Source organism: Lynx canadensis, chromosome E1 (assembly GCF_007474595.2).
Source record: "Lynx canadensis isolate LIC74 chromosome E1, mLynCan4.pri.v2, whole genome shotgun sequence".
Taxonomy (NCBI): domain Eukaryota; kingdom Metazoa; phylum Chordata; class Mammalia; order Carnivora; family Felidae; genus Lynx; species Lynx canadensis.
The window spans coordinates 55,454,564-55,479,232 of record NC_044316.2 but is presented as its reverse complement, the minus strand read 5'-3'; the positions used below and the strand labels follow the sequence as shown (position 1 = coordinate 55,479,232).

The 24,669-nt window shown below is 52.9% G+C and overlaps 1 protein-coding gene and 1 pseudogene across 1 annotated transcript; one reads left to right on the top strand and one right to left on the bottom strand.

Annotated features, from left to right (window-relative positions):
• Window positions 1-6,359: 6,359 nt before the first annotated feature.
• On the bottom strand, window positions 6,360-7,592 carry LOC115500433 (annotated as a pseudogene).
• A 2,770-nt stretch (window positions 7,593-10,362) lies between these two features.
• QRICH2 (glutamine rich 2) lies at window positions 10,363-24,669 on the top strand. The gene is made up of 19 exons (XM_030294625.1): window positions 10,363-10,452; window positions 10,973-11,788; window positions 12,029-12,267; window positions 13,038-13,163; window positions 13,665-13,869; window positions 14,427-14,524; window positions 15,019-15,133; window positions 17,084-17,338; window positions 18,095-18,217; window positions 18,319-18,393; window positions 18,602-18,766; window positions 18,879-19,000; window positions 19,660-19,725; window positions 20,022-20,123; window positions 20,913-21,116; window positions 21,484-21,631; window positions 22,020-22,107; window positions 22,826-22,966; window positions 24,449-24,669. Exons 1-19 carry the CDS (start codon window positions 10,363-10,365, stop codon window positions 24,637-24,639), a joined length of 3,369 nt encoding a protein of 1,122 aa, XP_030150485.1. The 3' UTR covers window positions 24,640-24,669.

The following is a 24,669-nucleotide window of genomic DNA, read 5'->3' as shown; positions in this document are numbered from 1 at the left end:
GTCTTTGTTAAATGGTTTGGGGCCTCACCGAGTAGTTCCAGAGCTAGGATTGCAGGTGGGCCATCAAGTGTCACCAGTGAGGCTCCTGACCTCAGAGGGAAGTATTGCGCTCTGCCAAGGTGAGGCCCTAAGACGTTGTAAATCTTTCGTGCTTCCTGGGATCTTGTAGGTGATTGGGAAGAGTAGGAAATTGTTTCGCAAAGATTTTAAGGTCTCCCAGGGTCCAAGGAGTACACACTAACACTGGGTGGTGCCAGCCTCACCCTGGCCAGGGTCCCCTGCCGAGAGCTGTGCGTTTTTGCAGCTTTACAGATGCTGCTCAACCGATGTGGAACAAGTTGAGAATGACATTTAAGATTATTTGGGGCGCCTGGGTGGCGCAGTCGGTTAGGCGTCCGACTTCAGCTCAGGTCACGATCTCGCGGCCCGTGAGTTCGAGCCCCGCGTCGGGCTCTGGGCGGATGGCTCAGAGCCTGGAGCCTGTTTCCGATTCTGTGTCTCCCTCTCTCTCTGCCCCTCCCCCGTTCATGCTCTGTCTCTCTCTGTCCCAAAAATAAATAAACCTTGAAAAAAAAAATTAAAAAAAAAAATTATCACTGGGGGTTGGGGGGAGGGGGCGGGGGTGGAGGCCCCTGGCTGGCTTAGTCCGTAGAGCATGCCATTCTTAGATCTTGGGGTTGTGAGTTCGAGCCCCACAATGGGTGTAGAGATTGCTTAAAAGAAAAAATCAAGGAGAAAAAAATAAAGATTATAATCACGGGAACTTGGATCCTGACTAAAAAATGATTGTCATGGGGATCACACCACAGCCTCTGGTCAGGATTAGATGTGCCTGAAAGAGGGTAGTGGGGCTTATGGAACGGCATGTTTTTCCCCCACGTTTAAAAATTGACTGAAAAACATAGACTTTATGTTTTTATTTTTTTTTTATTTTTTAATGTTTTTATTTATTTTTGAGACAGAGAGCATGAACAGGGGAGGGGCAGAGAGAGAGGGAGACACAGGATCTGAAGCAGGCTCCAGGCTCTGAGCTCTCAGCACAGAATCTGACACGGCTCGAACTCACGGACTAGGAGATCATGACCTGAGCTGAAGTCGGATGCTTAACCGACTGAGCCACCCAGTCACCCCTAGACTTTGTCTTTTTAGAGTTTTAGGTTCACGGCAAAATTGAGTGGAAGGCATAAGGGCTCCTGGCTGACTCCACCAGTGGAACATGTGACTCTTCATCACGGGATTGTGAGTCCAAGCCTCACATTAGGTGTGGAGCCTGCTTAAGGAAGGAAGGAAGGAAGGAAGGAAGGAAGGAAGGAAGGAAGGAAGGAAGGAAGGAAGGAAGGAAGAAATTGAGAAGAAGGTATAAAGATTTCCCATCTGCCTTCTGCCCACACCTACCTGCATAGCCTCCCCCACTAACATCCCCCAACAGAGCGTACATTTGTTACAACTGGTGAACCTACATGGACTCATAATGTCACTCAAAGTCCATAGTTTTTTGTTGTTGTTGTTTTTAATGTTTACTTGTTTTTGAGAGAGAGAGAGAGAGAGACAGAGCATGAGCAGGGGAGGGGCAGAGGGAGGCAGACAGAATCTTAAGCAGGTTCCACACTCACCATGGAGCCCAACGCAGGGCTCAATCCCACAACCCTGGGATCATGACCTGAGCCGAAATCAAGAGTCGGACATTCAATCCACTGAGCCACCCAAGTGCCCCAAGTTCCCTCCATGTCTTTTCATGACTTGATATAGCTCGTTTCTTTTTAGCGCTGTATAATATTCCATTATCTGGGCTAGACCACAATTTGTTTATCCATTCACCTACTTGAAGGGCATCTTGGTTGCTTCCAAGTTTTGGCAATTATAAATAAGATTGCTGTAAGCATCTGTGTGCAGGTTTTTGTGTGGACATAAGTTTTCAACTCCTTTGGGTAAGTACCAAGCACCGTGATTGCTGGGATATAGAAAGAATATGTTCAGTTTTGTAAGAAACCGCCAACTATCTTCCACAGTGGCTGTGCCATTTTGCATTCCTACCAACAACGAACGGAAAGTTCTGTTGCTCCGTATCCTTGCCAGCATTTGCTGTTGTCAGTGTTCCAGATTTTGGCCATACTCATAGTTGTGTAGTGGTATTGTTTTAATTTGCATTTCCTTGATGACATTCCTGATGTTGGTAATTTATGTCTTCTCTTATTCCTCATCAGTGTGTCTAGAGGTTTATCAATCACGTTGCTTTACCCAAATAGCTTGTTTTTTCATTTTATTGATTTTCTTTGTTGTTTTGTTTTGTTGTTTTCTGCTTTCTGCTCAGACCTTTAACATTTCCTTTCTTCTGCTTGTTCTGGGTTTAATCTGCTCTTCTTTTGCTGGTTCCTTGAAGTGCAAGCTGAGACTTTTTTCTATTTCAGTATTGGCATTTAGTGCTATATAAATATGTCCCTAAGTATTGCTCTAGCAGCAGCCCACAAATTCTAGTATACAGTTCAAGATACTTTCTATATCCCTTTTGATTTCTTCTTTCATCTATGATCTATTTAGCAGTCTTATTTTGTTTCTAAATATTTGGGGATTTTCCAGGGATCTTTCTGTCACTGATTTCCAATTCCATTGTGGTCAAAAAATATAATGTGTACAACCTGGATCCTTTTCGATTGTTAGATGTATATTTTATGGCCCAGAGCATGGTCTCTCTTGGTAAATGCTTGTGTGCACTTGAGAACAATGTGTCCTCTGCTATCCTTGGGGCAAGTATCCTATAAATGTCAGTCAAGTCACATGGGTTATAGTTTTGTTCAAGTTTACTGTATCTGGTGGGTTAACCTTTGTGTCCCCCCACCCCCACCCCTCCAAAAGGTATTGAAGTCCTAACCCTGCAATGTAAATGCGACCTTATTTGGAAATGGAGTCTTTGCAGAAGATCAAGTTAAGATGAGGCCATTAAGGTGGGCCATAATCCAATATAAGTGAGTCTGTATAAAAGGGGGAAACTTGGACAGAAAGAGACACATATAGAGAGATGATTGTCCGGAGATGGTTGGGAGAAGATAGCCATCAATGAATGCCTGAGGCCACCAGAGGCTGGAAGAAAGCATGGAACAGATTCTCCCTCACAGCTTCAGAAGGAACCACCCCTGCCACACCTGGATCTCAACCTCCTCACCTCCAGAGCTGTGAGACAACAAATTTCTGTTGTTCAAGGCACCCAGTCTGTTTGTTGTAACAGCTCCAGAAAATGAAGACAGTGTCCTGGCTGACTTTCTGCCTACTTGTCAATTACTGAGGGAAAGGTAGTGAAATATCTGACTATAATTGTGGATTTATCCATATCTCCTTGTAGTAGTTCTGTCAGGTTTTGTGTCACATATTTTGAAGCTCTGTTATTAGGTGCACAAATATTTAGGATTGTTATGCTCTCTTCATGAATTGATCTCCTTATATGAAGAAATCACCTTTTTATCCCTAGTAATATTTTTCTTTCTGAAATCTACCTCGTCTGATATTAATACTGTGATTCCAGCTTTTTTTTTTCTTATACATGTGTGAGTGTGGTGTACTTTCTCCCATTCTTTTTGTTTTAACCTATTTGTGTCTCTCTATATGAAGTTTTTTTCTTACGAGTGACATGGAGTTGGTCTTGCTTTTTTAACCAATCCGACAATCTCTGCTTTTTAATCCGGCTGTTTAGATCATTTATATTTAGTGTGATTATTGATATAATTAGGGTTGAGTTATCATCCTGCTATTAGTGTTCTATCGTTCCATCTGCTTTTTGTTCCTCTTTCCCTCTTTGTCTTCTTCTTTTGTATTATTTGAATGTTTTTGTTTGTAACCTCTTTTGTTGGCTTATTAGCTATAAGTCTTTGTTATTTTATGTTATTTTTTAATGTTTTATTTATTTTTTTGAGAGCATGTGGGGGGGGGGGGCAGAGAGACAGAGAGGGACAGAGGATCCGAAGCAGGCTCTGCGCTGACAGCAACTCACGAACTGTGAGATCATGACCTGAGCCTAAGTCAGACACTCAACTGACTCAGCCACCCAGGCACTCCAAGTCTTTGTTATTTTAGTGGTTGCTTCAGGGTTTATAGGTTTATACCTCTTTAGCTTAATCACAGTCCACTTTCACATAGTATAAGGACTCTACAATGGCATATTTCCAGGGGCTTTTATTTCTGGGGTCAGCAAACTTTTTCTAGAGGAGGCAAGTAAATCTTTTAGGTTTTGTGGGTCATATAGTCTTTGTCACAATTGCTTAACTCTTGTTATTATGTGAAAATAACCATAAACAATACATAAATGAATCAGTGTGCCTGTGTCCCAATAAACTATCATTAACAAAACAGATGATGGGCTGGATTTGGCCCATGGCCATTGTTTGCCAGCTCATGCTTTGTGCTATTGTTGTCTTGCATTTTACTTCCACGTGTGTTATAAACCCTACAATACATTGTTCTTATTTTGTTCAGTCAATTATCTTTCAAAGAGATTTGAGTCATAAGAAAACCGTCTCATAGATTCATCCATGTAGTTTCCATTTCCAGTGCTTTTTGTCCGTTGTGTAGATCCAGGTTTCCATCTGGTATCGTTTTCTGTCTGCCTGATGGGTTCCATTTAACATTTCTTATAGTGTGAGTCTGCTGCTGATGAATTTCAGCTTGTATTTATATGACTGAAAACATCTTTATTTTTTCCTGTGTTTTGTGTTTTGTTTGCGTTCTAGTGGCCTAACATGTGGTCTATTGTGGAAAGTGTTTATTCAGATCTTGTTATGTGAAGTGTTGTACAGATATTTGCTGGTCCAGTTGGTCTATGGTGCTGTTCAAGTCTTCTGTTTCCTGGTTGATCTTCTACCTATTTGTTCTATCCCTATTGAAAGTGGGGTATCAGGGCGCCTGGGTGGCTCAGTCAACGGTTAAGTGTCCCACCCAGCATATCTCATGGTTCATAAGTTCGAGCCCCATGTCTGGCTCTGTGCTGACAGCTCAGAGCCTGGAGCCTACTTCAGATTCTGTGTCTCCCTCTTTCTCTGTCCCTCCTCCACTTGCACTCTTTCTCTCTCTCTCTCAAAAATCAACATTAAACAATTAAAAAAAAAAAGTGGGGTATTGAAGTCTGCAACTATTGTTGAATTGTTTATTTCTCCCTTTAATTCTGTCCGGTTTTTTATGTATGTTAGAGCTCTGTTGCTCAGTTCATATATTTTTTAAAACTTATTATGTCTTCCTAATGAATTGACTCTTGTGTCAGTATAAAATGTCTTTCTTTGTCTCTATTAACAATGTTGTCTGATGTTAGTACAGTCACTCCAGCTCTCTTCTGTTCTTTTCTTTTGGGGGTGGGGGGAGTAATTTCTACACCCAGTATGGGGCTCAAACTCACAACCCTAAGATTAAGAGTTGCATGCTTCACTGACTGAGCCAGCCAGGCATCCCTCCAGCTATCTTTTGATTAGTATTTGCATGGTTTATTGTTTTCTATCTTTTTACTTTCTACTTGTTTCTTTGACTCTAATATATGTCTCTTACAGACAGCATATAATTGAATCATGAATCAGTTTTGTTTTTTTGTTTTTGCTTTTCATTTCATGTGTATTATCAGTGCTTCATTATAGAACATTTTGGGTTTTTTAATTTTATTTATTTATTTTTTTAGACAGAGTGCAAGTGAGGGGGGAGGGGTAGAGGGAGAGAGAGAATCTTAAGCAGGCTCCACACACAGTGCAGAGCCCCACAAGGGGCTGAATCTCACAACCCTGAGATCATGACCTGAGCCAAAATCAAAAGTCAGACGCTTAACTGACTGAGCCACCCAGGCACCTCCGCTATAGAACATTTTGTGAAGATCAGTGACATGTGGGCACCCAGAGTTTTTCAACACCAAGTGCCAATCATTTCTGATAAATATGTTCCTGAAACAAAATAATCACACATAACACAATTTCAGGATAATATATAGCATCAGCATAATGCACCCAAATTATAAAAAGAACAATACTTAGAATCATGCACATTATTTCACCATTTCATAAAACTTCTGTTTTAACTTCTACCAACCTGGCCAGTATAAAAAAGAAAGTCTTCAAAAACTTTGTGATAACATGAACTACAAAATTAATTTTTGGATAAGTTGGGCGTTACTTTTCAAATTTTGCTTTAAGGTTTATTTGTTTCTTTAATCTGACAAAAAATATGGTGAGGAGTGTATTGAGCGAGGTGAAGAAAAAGGAACTTCCAGTCGATAGATTCAGTGTGTCTGAAGATACTTGAGTAGTGCAAAGGAAACCTTCAAGGGCAAGAATATATTATAAATAAGAGTTTTGTAGCAAGATGAATGGACAAGCAGTTCTTGTATCAGTTGCCTCCAGAGGAAAGAGGTCTTCTTGAAGAATGCTTGTTTATAGAATCTTCTGTAAGACAGTGTTGGCTATGTGCAATGATTCATCTTTTACTAAAGGAACATCATAAGAGTGCATGTACTTTTCTAAGAGTTCACCCACCCTATCATTTTGAAATCCAGTTTCCAGAATGTGTTCAGCATTGGCTATAGTCCATCTGGCATCCTCAAGCCTCCTTGGGAGTCTCCCAGAATTATGATGTGACTGTCTTGTAGTTGATCAAAATGTTCTGTGGTGTTCAAGGCACCATGTTTGTTAAATTCATGAATTGGTTCTCCTTTAAGTCCTTCGAACACCCCGTTTTCATCAAAATCCATGAAGTCGGTCATGATTCTGACATTTGGGTGATAAACGCCAGCCTGATGGGTAACTTCCTGCAGTGCATCATCAGCACCCAGCTGAAATTTGAACACAGGGAGACTGTGTCGTTGGAGCTTATCAAAGACTATCAAAGACTATCAAATTCTTGTATCCTTCCTTGAACATACATCAGATTCTGCCACAATTTCTCTTTCTTTCAGTTTAGCTCTTGGTAGAGCTTGTTCAATAAGCAAACCCTGTGATTTAGGGTTCCATTCAACCATATTAGGGGTACTTCTATGGTAGGAACAGGATCAATTTTTGTAGCATAATCTTTTCCTTTTTGTTGAAGTAACTTTTCTGGACTTCCGTTTGTCACCAGCTTATAATTGTCAATGATATTATGACTTGGTGAGCATCTTTTCCCTTTTTAGGAACTAGGAAAACCCACTTAGAGTCCTATCGGAGTCTATTATTACCTGAAGGCTGGCAGGGTCCTTCTTTGATAAGACCACAGATCATTTCTTCTCTTATAAGGCTCCTGATATGACCTGAACTTTTTTGGAATTCTGACCTCATTTTCACATACACAGCAGATTTTTTTATTAGTTCTTTCTTGGTTAGTCAGTTGTCCTTAAAGGCACTCCGAGTTCTGTTCTTAAACTTGTCCTAGAACAACAGCATAGACAATATGCAACGTCCAGAGATGCAGGGCTTGGATACAGGCATCTCAGTGATCTTGGACCTTTGCCTCCCGTTCCTCTTTAAGGTGAACACGTACTGTGCCGGCACCACCCCTGCCCAGGACACACACGCTGGTGCTTGCTGCTGTATCCTCCCTGGCCATGGCTGCCTAGTCTGTGGACAAGGTCTCATGTGCCTCCAGATGCAGAAAGAAAAAGCTGCACACGGTGATCAGTTTTTTTTCTTTGTATGTTTATTTTTGAGAGAGAGAGAGCACAAGCAGGGGAAGGGCAGAGAGAGGGAGACACAGAATCGGAAACAGGCTCCAGGCTCTAAGCTGTCAGCACAGAGCCGGATGCGGGGCTCGAACTCACACACTGTGAGATCGTGACCTGAGCCGAAGTCAGAGGCTCAACCGACTGAGCCACCCAGGTGCCCCACGGTGATCAGGTTTTTAAATCCATTCTGCAAATCTCCTTCTGATTGGAGACTTCAGATTGGAGTGCTTCTTTTTTTCTTTCCTCTTTTTTTTTTTTTTTTTTTAGTTTATTTATTTTGGGAGATAAAGAGAGTGCGTGCATGAGCAGGGGAGGGGCATAGCAGGAGGGAGGGAGAGAAAGAGAGAGACAGAGAGAGAGAGAGAGAGAGACAGAGAGAGAGAGAGAGAATCCCAAGCAGGCTCTGCACCATGAGCATGGCGTCCAACGCAGGGCCCAATCTTATGAACTGTGAGATCATGACCTGAGCCAAAAATCAAGAGTCAGACACCTAACCAACCATCCAGGCGCCTCCTGGTTGGGGTGTTTAATTACTGATAAAATAGATTTACGTCTTCCATTTGCTATGTGTTTTCCATATATCTTAGGTCTTTTCCATTCCCCCATTCCTCAATCGCGTCTCTTTGGTGTTACATAAATGTATTCTCGTGCGCTGTTTTCATTCCCTTGTTTCTTTTTCTGTATATGTTTTGGGGTTCTTAGGGGGTTCATAGCAGTGTTCGGCATAGAGCCGCTTATTCTCCACTTCTGAGCAACACCTTTCTGAGCACTCTCCCCCGAATTGGGAGTTTTTTCCAAACTGGCTGATAGAAACCGGCACCGTTCCCAACCCCAGGAGAGTCTGGGCACGGTTCCCTCCAGCCTTGCAGATGGCTCCCTTCCCAACCTTGGGTAGCTTCCTCACATAGTCCTGCTGATCATTTCTGTGCTGGATACCCAAAGGGGGCCCTCTGCAGAGCTCCAGAGTCCTCTCTAGGTGCATGTCCCTTCTTTCTGATACTCTGTCCTGTGAGCCCTTGTGGCCTCAGTCTCCCTGAAGGCTCAACTCTCTCTCCTCAGCTCGGGGAGTCCCTCTCCTGGCACTGTAGCCTGGAAACTCTCTTAAGGCAGTAGAGCTCACGTTGTTGGCCTGCCCATGTTTCCGGGGTTGGCAGCCTTCACTAGCCGGTATCCAGCGTGTCTATTTCATTGTTGTTGCTTTTGGTTTTTGATTTTTGGTTATTACAGACGGGAGGGTAAATCCAGTTCCTGTCACTTCATTTGGGCTGGAAATGGAAATGGTCCCTATTTTCTTTTAACGGATTCTTAGTATTCTCCTGTATGAGTGTGTCCCCTAACTAGATCAGCCCCCTACTGATAATCTGTTTTCATAAACAATGCTGCAGACTCTGTATATATATCCCGGCAGCCCTTTGTAAGAGTCCGCAGAGAAAATCTTACCTATGGAATTTCCGAGTACAAGAGTTGGTGCATTCACATTTTGGAGACATGGTTTTTTACTCCCCCTGCCGTGTATACTTTTGCCATCAGCAATGGGCCACTGATGGGGTAGACTTTATATTTTAAACTTAATAAAATTACTCATGTCCTTTATTTGTAGACCCAGCAATAGTTGGAGTGGATCACTTGTATTGTGTAGTGTTCCCGCTGTCCTTTATGAAGGGAATTAACATATTATGGTGGCAGGGCACCGGGGGGGCTCAGTCGGAGAAGCATCTAACTCTTGGTTTCAGCTCGGGTCATGATCTCACAGTTCCGTGAGTCCAAGCCCCATGTCAGGCTCCACACTGACAGTGGAGAGCCTGCCGGGGATTGTCTCTCTCCCTCTCCCTCTGCCCCTCCCCCACTCATGCACACACGCTCACTCTCTCTCTCAAATAAAGAAACTTAAAAAATAACATCTTATGAGGCCACTTGCAAATGTGCAGATTCTCAAAGCTTTGGAGACCTGTCCTTCAAGAATGTCAAAGTCCTTGTGTCCAGCTTAGTCTTGGGGACCAGAGGTTTCTCCAAAGGCCCTAAGTCATCCTTGTCAGATGTCCCAGATTTTCTGTCCTTCGTGTCTTATAATAGTGAGGACTTTCTACTTACACTTACTGACCTCTTTCTTCCACTTCAACCAGGGCTCAGAGACAACAACGGGACTCCTTAAACGCAAAAAGCATACTTCCTTAACATCAGATGATGGAGCCTCCACCAAGCACTCAAGTGCTGACCCAACTGTGGATTCTGCAAATGGTCATGGTTCCGATCGGACCTTATCAGGGATCAGTGCCACGGGATACCCCTCTGAAGGAGTTGGCAGGGAACGAAAGAAAAGCACCCCCACTACTGCCTCCCCTGGTAGAGAACAGCACCCAAGGGCCCGTGACGAGGCTGGCGTGGCAAAGTCCCATCACCCGTCTGTGTCCCAATTCAGACTAGAGTCAGATCGTCACAGGACTAGAGAGCTGCAGCCGCACACCTCAGCATATCTGAGGAAAGATGAACGAGAGGCACGCCCCGGTCTAGTTCAACAGGACTTGCCCTCAGCCACCGCGATCAGAGATCGGCATCCTCGTGTGTACCCAGATCAGCACGGGGGGGTACACGTTAGCTACGGTCAAATCTATCCAAGGCCAGACCAACGTGGAATAGCACCGCTTGGCACGGATCAGCTTGCATCGCTCGATCATAGCACTTACCCACACAGTGTGGTACCCCTCAGCATGGGTCAGCTTGGTATGATGCCACCTGGAGTGGATGAGCAGGGATCGGTGCTACCTGGCATGGATCGGCGTGGTATGATGCCACCACTGGTACCTGGCAGAGATCAGCAAGGCTTGCAGCTACCTAGCACAGATCGGCCTGGTATGGTTCCATTTAGCACGTATCAGCACGGCGTGATATTTCCTGGCCCAGACCAACAGCCTGATGTGGCTCAGCGTGGATTGGTACCTCTTCACATCGATCAGCACGGTTTGGGACCAACTGGCACAGATCAGAATGCTTTAGTCCAGCCTGGTTTGGTCCAGCCTGGTGCGGGTCAGCGCGGTTTGGTGCAGCCTGTTGTAGATGAAAGGGGTTTGGTTCAGCCTGGTGCTTATCTACGTGATTGGGTTCAACCTGGTGCATATGCCACTGGCTGGGTCCAGCCTGGTGCCTATCCTCTTGATTTGGTATACCCTGATGTATATCCATCTGGTTTAGTACAGCTTGGTGCAGATCAGCCTGGTTTGATGCAACCTCGATTGGGTCAGCAAGATTCAGTCCAACCTGGAATGGATCAGTACGATTTGGGGCAGCCTGGCATAGTTCAGCCTGGGTTGGTCCAACCAGGAGCAGCTCAGCCTGGGTTGGTCCAACCAGGAGCAGCTCAGCCTGGTTTGGTCCAACCAGGAGCAGGTCAGCCTGGTTTGGTGCAACCAGGAGCAGCTCAGCCTGGTTTGGTGCAACCTGGAGCAGGTCAGCCTGGTTTGGTCCAACCAGGAGCAGCTCAGCCTGGTTTGGTCCAACCAGGAGCAGGTCAGCCTGGTTTGGTCCAACCAGGAGCAGGTCAGCCTGGTTTGGTGCAACCTGGAGCAGGTCAGCCTGGTTTGGTCCAACCAGGAGCAGGTCAGCCTGGTTTGGTGCAACCAGGAGCAGCTCAGCCTGGTTTGGTCCAACCAGGAGCAGCTCAGCCTGGTTTGGTGCAACCTGGAGCAGGTCAGCGTGGTTTGGTCCAACCAGGAGCAGCTCAGCCTGGTTTGGTGCAACCTGGAGCAGGTCAGCCTGGTTTGGTCCAACCAGGAGCAGGTCAGCCTGGTTTGGTGCAACCAGGAGCAGCTCAGCGTGGTTTGGTCCAACCAGGAGCAGCTCAGCCTGGTTTGGTCCAACCAGGAGCAGCTCAGCCTGGTTTGGTGCAACCTGGAGCAGGTCAGCGTGGTTTGGTCCAACCAGGAGCAGCTCAGCCTGGTTTGGTGCAACCAGGAGCAGCTCAGCCTGGTTTGGTGCAACCAGGAGCAGCTCAGCCTGGTTTGGTCCAACCAGGAGCAGCTCAGCCTGGTTTGGTGCAACCCGGAATGGGTCAGCGTGGTTTGGCACAACCTGGTTCAGCTCAGCCTGGGTTGGTCCAACCAGGAGCATCTCAGCCTGGTTTGGTCCAACCAGGAGCAGGTCAGCCTAGCTTGGTGCAACCCGGAATGGATCTGGGTGGTTTGGTCCAACCTGGAATGGGTCAGCGTGTTTTGGCACAACCTGGTTCAGCTCAGCCTGGTTTGGTGCAACCTGCAATGAGTCAGTATGGTTTGGCCCAACCTGGTGCACGTCAGCCTGGTTTGGTACAATCTGGTGTAAGTCAGCCTGGTTTGGTACAACCTCAAATGGGTCAGCCTGCTTTGGTCCAGCCTGGTGCAGGTCAACCTGGTGCAGGTCAGCCTGGTTTGGTGCAACCTGGAATGGATCAGCGTGGTTTGGTCTACCCTGGTGCTGATCAGGGTGGTTTGGCCCAGCCTGGTGCAGGTCAGCCTGATTTGGCACAACCTGGTTCAGCTCAGCCTGGGTTGGTCCAACCAGGAGCAGCTCAGCCTGGTTTGGTCCAACCAGGAGCAGCTCAGCCTGGTTTGGTGCAACGTGGAGTGGGGCAGCGTGGTTTGGTAGAGCCTGGCACAGGTCCACGTGGCGTTTTTCAACCTGGTGCCTATCCACCTGGTTTGCTACAGCCAGGTGCATATCTTCCCAGTTCAGTAGAGCCTCGTGCCTATCCACAAGGTTTGGTTCCACCTGGTGCCTATCCTCGTGGTTTGGTCCAGCCTGGTGCACTTCCACGTGGTTTCATGCAGCCTCTTACTGATCAGCGTGGCTTGAGACAACCCGGTAGAGATCAGCAAGGCTCAATACCATCAAGCACAGAGCTTCGTGGCTTTCCAACATTCCACCCGGAGTCTCTAAGATTTATATCACCACATCCATATCAGCATGGTGTAATGCCTCCTAGCAGAGGTCAGCATGGCCGGGTGTCACCGCTCCTCTCCGGCCAAGGCTTGGCACCACCAGGTACTGACCAAGAGGGTTTATCAGAAACTTACCAGCCAGGCGTGATACATCCGGGCACAGACCAGGGCGGCCAAATAAAACCAGGTGCAGACCAGCACGACCAGTCATACTCTATCCCAGAATCCCGTGACCTAACATATCCTGGCCCTCGGGGCCCAGGCTTTCCTGGGGCAGATCAGCTCCAGGTCAGTGTGGATCCACAACAAACATATACCTCAGACCGAGCTGGAATTTCTGTCCAGACTACCCCAAGCCAAGAAGCCACCTTTGCCAAGAGTACAGTCTTTCCCAACGATCTCTACCGAGCCTCATCGGAAAGGGTCGATATCCAGAGCGAAAGACATGATTCCCTGGATAAATTGTCTCCCAGCTTCCCTATAGCAGTGGAAACATTTCGTCTGATGGGAGAGCTCATTGGCCTTTATGTAGAGCTCAAGGAGAACATGAAGGAGCTGGATGAGGAGAAGGCTGGCCAGACCGACTTAGAGAAGTTACAGTACTTGCTTTCACTCATGGGTAGGTACCACTTATGTGGAGGAGGGACCACTGTGTTGTAACCTCCCCCTGGCCTCCTCTCCTGGCAGCTGAGTTTCTTCCTGAGTCGTTGCCAATAGCATATCCTTTCTTGAAAAGCCACTCTGGGTTCTACCATAGCCTCTGGGGTCCAAAAGCTGGAATTAAACCAGTAGAAGTGAAGAAGCCTCAGCCGAAGAGTAAGGTGGTTCTGATGCCTCATCAGACTCTCTGGACAGCAGCTGAGGACAGCGGGCAAGGGCAGCGGTAGCACCCAGGGGTGTGTGGGGGGGGTGGGGGGACCTGGAAGAATTCAATTTCACCTTTGTTCACAGCTGTGGGACCAGAGAATAATTAAGATTTGAGAGCTGGGTGGAAAGTGTGGGTCAGTAGTCCCAAAGCCCTTTAGAATATTAAGCATCAGGTGGATTTTTATGGGGTGAAAACACCCCCTCTCTGCTTTCTTCCCATCGCCTCCACCCAGTCACCAGGAAAAGCAGGTACATCTTGCTGCTTTCCAGGGTAGTTTCACTGTGGGGGGCTGGGATGGGGGGCCTGCTGGAGATCCCACCCTTCTGACTATAAGGCCTCCATTTTTCGTAGTCAAAAAGACTATACCACCTGACCTGCAGGAACAGCTGAAGACCTTAAAGGCCTTGACCAAAGAAGTGCGGCAGGAAAGAGCCAAAGTAAGTAAGGGAGGGTCCACCCGGTTTGCTTTTGAGAGCCAGCAATCCCACTTTGCACTTGTCTTTCGATAGATTACACAGTCCTCTCGCTGACATCATCTCGTTGGATCTTTACAAACCCATCAGATAGGAAACGCACCTCAAGCATCACCGTGTTCATTTCCTGGATCTAAAACCTGACGCTCAAAGCTGTTAAGATTCAGCCGAGCCAACAAGGAGGCCTGTGCTCCTTGCATCACATGGGGCCCTTTCCAGCAAAGCCCACTGTCTCTGCAGCAGCCTTGGAGCCAAGTTTGTGGGACTGTCTGGGGCCAGTGGTCATGGCAAGGAGCTGCTAGACCTTCAGCTGCTCTCTTAATGCCAGCTGTCCACATGCCCAGGATGGACGGATAGATGGATCGACGGATGTCCGGAAGGGACACCCTGATGGATGGCTCTTGTTAGAGGATAGGACCAGGACCGGGACTGGGGAAGGGGGCTTGTTCGGGCTGCAGGAGCATGTTCAGAAAGCAAAGAACTCAAGCCCGCCTGACCTTCCTCTTCTGTTGGGTTTGTAGCTGGACAAGATACAGAGGCTCCTGGAGGGCGAAAGGGAACAGGAAATCGGAAAAGAAATGAAAGACGACCAGCTGAGCACGCAGCTAGGAATCCTCAGGTAAAACGCCCCTGCCAAGGGCAGCCTGTGTCCTGGCATCACATATTCCCAGCCAAGGAGCCTTGGGTTCACTCACAGTCTGAACTGGGCCCTGTCTTTGACCCGGGCTGTGTCTGCCCTTCAGGGTGTCAGTGTCTAGTTCAAGTTGCTGGTGAAAATTTCCTAAGTTCTTAAAACAGCTCAGCACCAGGGCTAGGAAGGAAAAAAGAGGCTAGTCTCTCTCCCCAGTCGGAGGCTGTAGGAGAGCACTTGCCAGAGCCCCTCAAGAGCCCTCACTTTGTGATGTCAGGTCTCACCCCCTAGAAACCTCTCAGGCCAGCAGGCGGGCACACACCTCCGGGACACGCAGCACCTGGGACTCCCTAGACGGAACCTGCTGCAGGGTGGCTGGGACAGCCCTGGTGTGCATCTTACTCTGCCCCTAGTGGACCCGGTGGGCCTGGGCCCTTTGGGCGGCCGGTGGGGCCAGGCCAACCCTCCTGCCCGTCTCTCAGAGTCACCGTGGCCGACATTGAGAAGGAGTTGGCCGAGCTCAGGGAGAGCCAAGAGCAGGGCAAGGTCAGCATGGAACATTCAGTCTCCGAAGCCTCTCTCTACCTGCAGGACCAGGTAAGGATTCTAGACTCTTCAGGGGCAGGAACCAGGCCCCTTCTCGGAGTTGGCCGTGGGCGGTGAGGCTGCTAGACTCTTACGTGACATATGATTTGCAAATACTTTCTCCCACTCTCTTTTCACGCTCTTAATTTTTTGTTAATGTTTATTTATTTTTAAGAGAGAGAGACAGAGCACAAGTGGGGAGGGGCAGAGAGAGAGGGAGACACAGAATCCAAAGCAGGCTCCAGGCCCTGAGCTGTCAGCACAGAGCCCGATGCGGGGCTCGAACCCACAAACCCTGAGATTGTGACCTGAGCCCAAGTAGGATGCTTAACCTACTGAGCCAGCCAGGCGCCCCCCTTTACACGCTCTTGACAATGTCTACCTTTAAATCTTGAGTGATGCTACCGTTGGTCACCCCAGAGGGTCCCCACTGAGGAGTGTCTGGACAGCCCTCTGAGCACTTGTGGAAGGATCAGATAGGAAAAGCCACTGGGCCAAGGGGACTCATGTCAGGAGCCCTTCGGTGCTGGAGGCCCCATTCTGGGCCATTTCCAAGTTTGCCAGAGCACGTGCGTGTTCCATTTTGTGACCCCAAAGCCAGCTGTCCAGTGTGGGGCCTGAGGAGCAGCAGATGTGTCCCAGAGTCGTCACCCCAAAGCTCATGTCTGAGCTTAGCCACCTCTGGGCTGTCAGGGGTGGGAGTGGGAGGGCATATTCAGAGAGAAGCCGCTCCCTGCTGGGCCGGCCTGGCCTCCTGCCACAGCCTCTTCAAGGCCCCAGCCTCCACACTCCCGATTCTCCAGCCACCTGGGCTTCCCACGTTTCTCTGAACACACTGCTGCTCTCCCTGGAATGTCCCTGTCACCCCTTCTCACCCAAACGACTGCTACTCGTTCTTCCCAACTCCACTGCATCATCCTCTCTTCTAGAATTAATCCATCCTTTTTATCCCAGGGGCCCTTTGACACGCTATCATGGGCTCTTCAGAAGAGTGTGGGCTCTTCCGGGCGCGAGCAAGAGTCTCACTGAGCTCAGGCAAAAGGGAGCTCGGTTGAAAGGGCACAGGGTTACAGGGGCTGGGAAAGAGTGGAACCTCCAGGGGGCAGTCCCCCCGGGGGCCCCCGCTTGTCTGTCTTTCTGTGTCTGTTTTTGTGTGTAGCTGTGCTTCTGTGTCCCTGTCCTTCTCCATTTCTCTCAAATACCTCCACATCTCTCTTCCGCGGGACTCTCGGCCAGCTTTCTTATCTCTCACACACGGCCCACAGTGGCTGCCAAGGCCCGACAACGTGGCACACTTCCAAGAGGGGGTTAGGTTGGCCCAGCCCCTCTCTGAGCCAGGCAAAAGGTCAAACGCCTGTGGGACTGGCTGCCCCCAAATCGGGTGCTGACCCGAGACCAGTCCTTTGTGGTGACAAACCGGGACTGTGGGAAACAGAAGACAGCAGGAGAGCCAGTGGAAGGAACCTGCTCCTGCCCAGACCGTGAGAGACCCCCGCGGCAGAAGTAGCTCTGACCCCACTGATTTATTGTTACCGACACGCTGGATGGGGACAGAGCATGTGTGAGCCCACCCCTCCAGTCGCCAGGGCCTGGAGCCGTGTCTGTGTGTCGTCAGGCTCCTCTCAGTGTTTGTGGACTGGCTAACTGACATCACCACCCTAGGGTTTAGCTAGAAGAGCTATGTCCTTGCCTTGACTCAATGAGCTGGCTGGAGAAAGGTCCCGAAACCTCCCTCCTGCAAGGGTTTTATTCAGCATTAATGCTTCACTCCCTGAGCACCATATTCACTACTCAAAGGACAGGCACCGGGCATCTTCCATCGCCGCACTCTCTGTGAGGCTGCAGCGACCGCCTGCATCGCGCAGGCCAGGGGCAGAAAGCACACGCCAGCAGTGGCAGTGTGGACAGAAGGTGGCCGTGCCTCACTCACCGCCCTGCACCTGCCTTCTCGCCCGCGCCCAGCTGGACAAGCTCAGGACGATCATCGAGAGCATGCTGGCCTCATCCTCCACGCTGCTGTCCATGAGCATGACTCCTCGCAAGATCCTAACAGCCTCGGCACCTAGCCAGATCGACCCTGAGACCACCTGCCCGGCCTGCAGCCTGGACCTGGGCCATCAGGTCAGCCTGCTGGTGCAGCGTTACGAGCAGCTCCAGGACATGGTCACCAATCTGGCTGCCACCCGGCCCTCCAAGAAAGCCAAGCTGCAAAGCCAGGTGATTCCCGCTGGCCTCCCTCCTCGTGTGGCCACACACGGCCCCCAGCGGGGGAGCCACAGCTCAGAGGCCCACAGAGCAGGGAGTGGCTGGTGGAGCTTTAACAGGCCTAAGGGCCAGTTTTCCATTGTGGAGCTCTTTATTGACCCCACAACAGTCCCAGGTCCTTTCACGGGGTCACAGTGGGGGCAGCAACAGAGCTGGCTCTGGGGACAGGAGACCACGGGGAAGAGCTGGCTCCGTAGGGGTGGGACGGCAGAGCTGGCTGAGGTGAAGAGCCATGTATTCGTGTGCCTCGGGGACGCTGGCATAGCTTTAGGGTTCCTTAAGTCCCCTTCATGCCAGCCTTCCAGCACCGTTCTTAATTCCCCACAGAAGGGCAGGCTTGCTGGTGGGGGCAGGGACAGGCACAAGTCCCTGAGTCCTACCTCTTGGACTCTGGAGTTCAGATCCAGCTCAGGGCAGATGGGGAGACCGTAGGCCACATCCCAGCTCTCGGGGGCCACTCCGGAGCCTCTCGATCGCCTGTTCTGGTCTCCCCCAAAGGGGGGCCAGTTCCCTGGAGGCTAGTCCGTGGGGAGGTGGGAGACTGAAGCTCATGTCCAGTTAGGGGGACACTTGGAAAAAAGCAGAGAGCCTCCCCACTGCAGGGGGCAACTGCGGAGGAGAGCCAGAAAAGGGGTCTGAAGTCAGCGTCACCTGCTGGGCGATGATTTAAGGGGCGGCACCCAACACCTGTGTGCCACCTCCCCGCAGGACGAAGAGCTGCTGGGCCACATCCAGAGCGCCATCCTGCAGGTACAGGGCGACTGCGAGAAACTCAACATCACCACCGGCAGCCTCATCGAGGACCATCGGCAGAAGCAGAAGGACATTGACGTGAGGGGCCGGCAGGGCGGCTGGGGGGCGGGGGGCGGGGTGGGGGGGTGGTGAGGTCGTTCACTTCCCGCTCCTCATTCTCTGCTCCCTCGGCCTCCCAGGTGTTGTACCAGGGTCTGGAGAAGCTCGAGAAGGAGAAGGCCAACAGGGAGCACCTGGAGATGGAGATTGACGTGGTAAGGGCCCGGCCTGGAAGAGCCACCTGTGTCCCAGGAGATCTCGCTGGTCATTCTCTGGAAGCTCTGGAAGGCCGGGAGGGGAGGAGCCTATTGGGGCGGGGGAAGGGGGCGGAGCTCAACGTCCAGGGTTGGTGCCTCGGGGCAATGCGGCCCCTCCGTGGCTCTCTCTCCCATCTGGGGGACCCCCTCCTCTCTTAACGGCCAGAAAGCTGACAAGAGTGCCCTGGAGGCCAAAGTGAGCCGGGTCCAGTTTGACGCCACCACGGAGCAGCTGAACCACATGATGCAGGAGCTGATGTCTAAAATGAGCGGGCAGGAGCGGGACTGGCAGAAAATGCTGGACAAGCTGCTGGTGGAGATGGACAGCAAGGTGAGGGCAGACGGCAGTTCGTCTCCAGGTGCCGCAGATCGCCCCCCCCCAACGCACCCCCCCCCGAACCCCGCCTTCCCGGAACTCACCGGTGACCCACCCCGGCCCGCAGCTGGACCGCCTGGAGCTGGACCCCGTGAAGCAGTTGCTGGAGGATCGGTGGAAAGCCTTGCGGCAACAGCTTAAAGAGCGCCCTCCCCTCTACCAGGCAGACGAGGCAGCGGCCATGCGGAAGTGAGGCCTGGCCCCCGCGTGGGGGCGGGGTTGGCACACGCTGCGGACTGGGGGCGGTGGGGGGGTTCTGGGGGTCCCCAGATGAACAGCTCCCACGCAGTGTGCTCTGGGAGGATGGCCGATCCCACTGGACCACCCCAAGGTTGGCGTGACAGAATCTGAGAGCTCGAAAAGCTCTTCCAGCTCAGGCTAGTGACGACCGCAGTGGACAAAGGGAGGGGAGAGAGGCCAAGGCTTCCGGGTAGCGGGCGAGCTCCGCTGGGTCGCTGTGACAGGGAGGGGCCCAAGGTCCCCAGGTCTGAGCCTGGTCCTGGGGGGCCCGGCCCACAGCAGGCTCGAATCCCAGGATCTCCACTCTTGGCCGCCAGAGGGCCCCCGAGGTTCACATAGGTCCTCAGGGACCCTCTGAAACCCGGCCGGCTTTGGGTTAGGACAGGTGGGTGCTGGGTGAGCGCCCAGAAGCAGGCACGTCTAGAAGCTAGTGTGTTTCCCAGGGAACGGGGCTGGATCTGCCTCTGGTGGCTTGGGGTCTGCCACCCTGGTGAGCCGAGCTTCCAGCTGCCTGGCCTGCAGGGGCCAAGCCCTTCTGCGTTCGCCTCTCCCATTCCAGAGCCCCTGGGCAGGGCTCTCACCCTCTGTGTGTATCCCACTCCCCACAGGCAGCTCTTGGCACATTTCCACTGCCTCTCGTGCGACCGTCCCTTGGAGACACCTGTGACCGGACAGTGAGTGTTCCCCCCTGGCCAACCCCAGCTGGTGGCCATAATGAGGGCGGACACTGGGGGGGGGGGGGCTGTATCTCGCCCGTTCCCTACCTGCCTCCAAGTCTTGTCCTCCCTCGTCTCGTCTCCTCTCCCATGGGTCCATTCCTGTATGCCTGACTGCTTGCCGGCCCTCCGACCTGCCCTCCGCCAGACCCTGGACAGGAAGGCTCCTCAGGCACGTAGAACGGGGAGTGCCAGATTTGGACGATGGGATTTCTCACTCTCCAACCCTCCTCCTCCCCTCTGTCCCTGCCCAGAATTATCCCTGTGATTCCCATGGGCCCAGGCCTGCCCGGGCACCGTTCCATCCGCCCCTACACGGTCTTTGAACTGGAGCAGGTCCGGCAGCAGAGCCGCAAGTACGGGCGGGGCAGCGGGGTCCCCTTTGCAGGGGAGGCAGGGGCTGAGGCTGGAGGGTGGGTGTGGAGGGCTCCTTCTCCTGGCTGGGATGGTGGGAGCCACTAGAGTACTTTCTGGGCTAGCCACCCCCCCCCCCAGCTCTTCGCAGAAGGAGTAAGAGTAATCTTACTTGCCTTGGCGTAATCACCTGCCTTGGAGTCCCTGTTGGGGGTCCCGGTGGGACATTGCCAAGGGTGCTGACTGGCTAGGGGAGCTCCTCTTTACCTCCCCTTACCCCCCAGATGCTTCAGCTGTCTCAGCAACCCCAGCACGGTACGGGGAAGGCAGGGGTCCGACATCAGCCAGCCAGAGGGTTGGCTCAGTGAATGTGGGGGGAGAAGGTGGGGACATACTGCACACGCCCTCAGGCTCCTGCCCTCCTCCCCACTGCGTTTCCTCCTCCCAAGGCTGGGGGTTCAGCAGTAAGGATCGTTTCAAACTGCACTTTGGAGCCCTATAGGTGTTCCACGTAGGCAAGGCCAAGTGTGCGGGGCCAAGGACCCCCAGCCTTAGCTGGAGTCGCTGGGCTTCTCCCCATCTGGCTCTTCTGCACGATCTCATCTCAGGAATCCTTCCCGGGGAAGCCTGGCTGTGGTCCCTCAGGGTGCTATGGAAAGGGCTCCTGCCCACACAGGGTCCTGTTTAAAGAGGCATAAAGAGAGGGAGGGGGCCAGGGTCTGTGTGAGTGTGGGCTCAGGTGGCTGCGGTCGCCTGACCCCTCCATCTGCCTGCACCACCACCCCCCCCAGCCTGAAGCTGGGCTGTGCCCCCTTCCCTCGGGGCGACTTGGCGCACACGGAGCGGAGCGTGGGACGCCTGCGCACCATGCACTCCAAGATGCTGATGGACATTGAGAAGGTGCAGATCCACTTTGGAGGCTCAGTCAAGGCCAGCAGTCAGATGATCCGTGAGCTGCTGCAGGCCCAGTGCCTGAGCGCCCCCTGCCACAGACGGTAGGACCACAGAGACCGGCCCCCCCGTCCCCCCATGGGGCTCGGCTTCGGCCCGCCCACGGCACGGCACGGCCCTGTGAATGTCTCACCCACTGCTGGGGGGGAAAGCCCTGCCAGAGAGGGAGGGAGGGAGAGTGCATGTGGGTGTGCGTGCGCATATGGGGGGGCGGTGAGGGGGAGAAAGAGTGGTCTTCAGGATCGCTCTCCTCATGCCTTCGCCCCTTCCTATCCCTTGCTCCTGCCCTGACTCCCAGAGACATCCCCCCCCCCCCCCCCCCCCCCGCCCCGGCCCAAGACAACTGCCCCATCCCCTTAGGTGTGTCCCAGGTCACAGCTGCTCCCGGTGACCCTGCTGTCCTCATCGCAGGGTGCCAGATATGGCCGACTACACCTACTCGAGCGCGCCTCGGCGCTGCGGGGGCAGCCACACCCTCACCTACCCCTCCCGCCGCAACCGCCTGCAGCACCTGTCACAGGGCCTGTACCCCACCGAGGAGATCCAGATCGCCATGAAGGTCGGGGGTGCTGCCTGGGAGCAGGGCCCTGACATGACCCCGAATTCTCCAGTCATTCTGGAAAAACCACCACCAGTCGCCAGAAGGGCGGATGACCAGCCCTCTGCCTTGAGGCCGCTTCTTAAACAGTCCCAGCTAAAGCCTCTGGTCCTCGTGCCTCGTTGGGAGAAATGGCATCCTGGCTGCCGGCCCACCTGGCACCCCCACCCCCACCGTGGGCCCTCCCTTCACCCTGGTGCTGCCAGAGCCCGGGGGAGGGTTCTGAGCACTATTGGGTGCCGGGAGTCGGGAGAGGACGTCACTCGGTGCCCCAGGCCCTCGTGGAGGAAGGACCAGAGGGCGAGCCCTAAGGTGCCGCATGGTAACGGATGCCCGCCCGTCCCCACAGCATGATGAGGTGGATATCTTGGGCCTGGATGGACATATTTACAAGGGACGGATAGATACAAGGCTGCCGGGCATCCCGAGCAAAGACAGTGAGTGTCCAGGTGGCCCGGAGGCTCCTCAGCCTCCTTGCTCAAGGGTCCCCGGGGTTCTGTCCAGTTCCTGGAAGGCCATGGGGCCACTGGATCTGGCTGCCTGCCTTCCTCTGCAGCCTCCCTGATCCCAAGCGTTCAGGGCTCTGAAAGCTCCAGGTCAGTGTTGCGGGTGGGGGACAGCTGTCCGGCCTCAGCCCATGAGCTGGGACATCACGGCCACGTATTTATGCCAGGCTCCCTCTCCTCGCTGCCTCAGCCCCTGTTCCAGCACCACCGGGGCTGAGTTCCTACCCCTTTTTCAAAGCCCAAAATGCTCCTCCTGAGCCCCCCACCACTCAGTGAATCTCCCGTCCCCATGATGCCCACCTCCAGTTGGCCAGACCTGCGGGGCCCTGTTGATCCCCACCCCCACTCCCCACCTGGTCTCAGAGCCACGTGTGCACCTGTCTCGCTGCCTCCCCTCCTCAACTGTGAGCCCCGGTCAGAACTCACCCCGCACCCAAGATGGGGCTGGTGCGCGTGGGTCCTCAGAGGATATCTGGGCGGGTGGACGGATGGACGGACGGACACAGGAATGAATGGTGTGCTTACAAAGACCCCAGTTGGGGCCGGCCGTGACCATCTGCCCTGCAGCCCACTCCAGGTCCCCATGGGGCCCCGCAGAGCTCTCCCTCGGTGTCTCAGAACTGACCCTCCCATCCTCTGTCCCCACCAGCCCCGGTCTCAGCTTCGGGGATGACAAAGCACAAGGCCAAGCAGCCCCGGCCGCACACGCACCGGCAGCAGTCCCTCAGCGTCAGCAGCCAGCTGCCCTCCCGGCCACAAAGTGCTCAGATGCTGGCTGGCAACAATTCAGGTAGCTTCCCTCTGGCTGGAGCCTCCTTCCAGGTGGCCCCACCACTGCCCTCCTCCCCCGGGGCCTCTCCTGCTTGCCCTGCCGGCCCCCTTTCCCGCCCAGGCCTGGTAGCTGCCCTTAATTCCCTGGAGAGAGGAAGCGCCTGGAAGCTGAGAGAGGGGATGGGAGGGAGGAGAGAGAAAATCGTCTTTACTGAGTTCTCGACACACGCCAGGTCTGTGGGGTAGATGCTGTTACTCTCCCCATCTCACTGAACCGGAAATAGGGGCAGGGCTATAGCCCACGGCTCTGGGTCCAGGCCCAAGCCACACCCCCCAAGCCCTCCTCCCCACCCCTACCCCACCCCCCCACCGCACTCCTGTGTGCTCACTCTCCCGGAGTGAGTGCTCAGCTCTGCGCGGCAGCTGGTGGGCATGGGCGGTTCTCCCCACCGAGAATCCCTCCTTCTGACCCTGTCTGGGGAGGAGCTTCTCCTCACTCCCAGGCCTGAAAGGTCCCTAGAGTCCCTGTTCTCCCCTGAGGGGCTAAATCTCTCCTGAAAGTCGGGGGGTGGGGTGCGCTCAGGGACCCCCAGGGTCCAGCCACATGTGGGGGCCAGAGAAGGACACTGGCCTGGAGCCACGAGGCCAGATCACTTTCAAGTGACTCTGGGCAAGCCTCCCCCCTCTCCAGACCTGTTTCCTCATCTGTCCATAAAGGGGCGCTGCTGGATTGGTGCCCTTAGTGTCACGGCCCCCAAGAAAGGGGATCCGAATGTGAGGGCTCCTCACCAGCTGAGCCACTGTGAGGAGCTTTACATGTAGGAACGAGTTCTAATCGTTAGCCTCACTTAGAGCTGAGAAAACAGGCACAGAGAGGTTCAGGTACTTGCCCAAGGTCACACAGGGAGGAAGCAGCAGAACTAAATTCTTAGGAATTCCATCCCAAGTTGTCTGCCTCCAGAGCCTCCGCTGGTAACAGAGGGTAGCAGGGTGGGGTAGAGGACTCAGTAGTGGACAGAGGGTGCAGGTCTGTGACCCTGGCTTCCAAAACGGTTTTTGTGGGGGAACTCTGCTTCCTTCTCCCTGGCATCCCCCTGTCCACCGTGAAGGCACCTCACATGCTGCGGGAGCAGGAGAGGGGGGCAGGGCAGTCTTGGGAAAAACTCCCGCACCTATTTATGTGAAGATTGCCTAAATAGTCCCTGTATTAATAGAGGAAACATTACTTAAGAGGCAGGCTCTTGGCCACTGACGGAGAGCCTGATTATTTTTAACTCACGGAGATTATAAAGGAGCTTTGCTCGGGAGCTCCAATGAGGGCTTGCGCTGAGCACCCCAGCCCGACGGGCCCCCTCTCTGGCATTATGCCCCCACTTGCCTGGCTAGTGGGGCTGCTCCTGATGCCCCCCACCCCCACCCCCGGGCTCTGGGCGAGCTGGGGAGGGCTGTGGCGGGCTGCGGCGGGCGTGGGCAGTGAGACAGAGCCACCCGTGTCTCCCAGCTCCTTCCCATCAGCGCAAAGACAGACCCGTCTCCTCCGAGGGGCTCCTCTCCCAGCCGAATGTGGCCCACCCGCCCAGCCCCAGCGAGATGGGAAACCGGCCGCCGGATGTGGACGTGCACCTGGATGTCCCGCCGGGGGAGGGTCTCGAGGAGCCCACCCGGGGGCCGAGGTCCACCACTGCTCACTGAGCAAAGCTACAAATAAATGTTTAGGAAGAA